The 1,220-nt window shown below is 54.8% G+C and overlaps 1 protein-coding gene across 6 annotated transcripts in view; it reads right to left on the bottom strand.

The window, feature by feature from the left end:
• The window catches only part of rnf123 (ring finger protein 123), a 54,491-nt gene that overhangs the window by 48,965 nt on the left and 4,306 nt on the right, over positions 1–1,220 (bottom strand). For all 6 annotated transcript variants that reach the window (XM_008408234.2, XM_008408231.2, XM_008408233.2 and 3 more), the window contains one exon: positions 495–579. In XM_008408234.2, coding sequence (XP_008406456.1) covers positions 495–579 — 85 coding nt within the window. The remainder of the gene's footprint in view (positions 1–494; positions 580–1,220) is intronic.

Genomic DNA, 1,220 nt, shown 5'->3' with positions numbered 1-1,220 from the left:
ATTTTTTTGTATGAAGGTTGTTTCAAGCAATGACGCAGTGAGGTTGGCGTTTCGGTAACTGTGGCAACCAATACTCTGTGTTATGCGCACATACACGCACGCGAGTGGGCAAATACACCATACACACACACACACACACCCCCACACACGCACCCCCACACACACACACACACACACACGCACACACACACGCACGCACACACACACACACACACACACATACACACACACACACACAGGCACGCACACAAACACACACACACACACACACACACACACACACACACACACACACACACACACACACAGGCACGCACACAAACACACACACACACACACACACACACACACACACACACACACTCACATACACACACAGCACACAGGCACACGGCCTGATATGGGCTTCCACTGACTGAGCTGCAGTTGGTGTGTCAGAGTCAGAACCGGGCCAGTCTGGGCCATAGAACCGGGCCTGGCAGCCGGTCCGGTACCTGAGCGAGGCGACGGTCGGTCCCGGCTTGGTGGAGGGAAACACCTGGTGCAGGTAGTCACTCAGCAGCTTCTCGTTCACGATACCTGTGGGACGAAGAAGACCAGGTTCTGCTGAGGACCAGAACTTTCATCTGGGTCCAAACCGGCTCCACATGGAGACAGCATGACTGAGACCGGCCAGAACCACCCAACAGAACCCTGCAGGAACCTACTGCTTCCTCTGCTCCAGGAATTATTCAGTTTGAGGAGGCTGAGGACGCACCATGAGCAGGAAGTGAGGCGGGAGCCGACAGGAAACCAACAATCAGTCTAATTGTCTTCCTGCTTAGAGTTAGTCCAGAGTTCCTCCTCCCTGGTTCCTCCTCCCTGGTTCCTCCTCCCTGGTTCCTCCACCCTGGTTCCTCCACCCTGGTTCCTCCACCCTGGTTCCTCCTCCCTGGTTCCTCCTCCCTGGTTCCTCCTCCCTGGTTCCTCCTCCCTGGTTCCTCCACCCTGTCCTGCATGTTTCAGGTGTTTCCTTCTGCCACCTGGATTGTATCTCTGGGTGATTAACAGGCGTCTGCAGCACCTGATGGTCATTCAGTCATTTGGATCAGCAGTTCTGGAAAAGAGGCTCATCTAGAACCTGCAGAGCAGGAGGGAGAGGACCAGGTGGAGAAACATGAGGACCAGGTGGAGAAACATGAGGACCAGGTGGAGAAACATGAGGACCAGGTGGAGAAACA

This window comes from Poecilia reticulata, linkage group LG5, assembly GCF_000633615.1.
Source record: "Poecilia reticulata strain Guanapo linkage group LG5, Guppy_female_1.0+MT, whole genome shotgun sequence".
Classification (NCBI taxonomy): domain Eukaryota; kingdom Metazoa; phylum Chordata; class Actinopteri; order Cyprinodontiformes; family Poeciliidae; genus Poecilia; species Poecilia reticulata.
The sequence above is the reverse complement of the archived record's forward strand: the minus strand, read 5'-3'. Positions and strand labels throughout refer to the sequence as shown.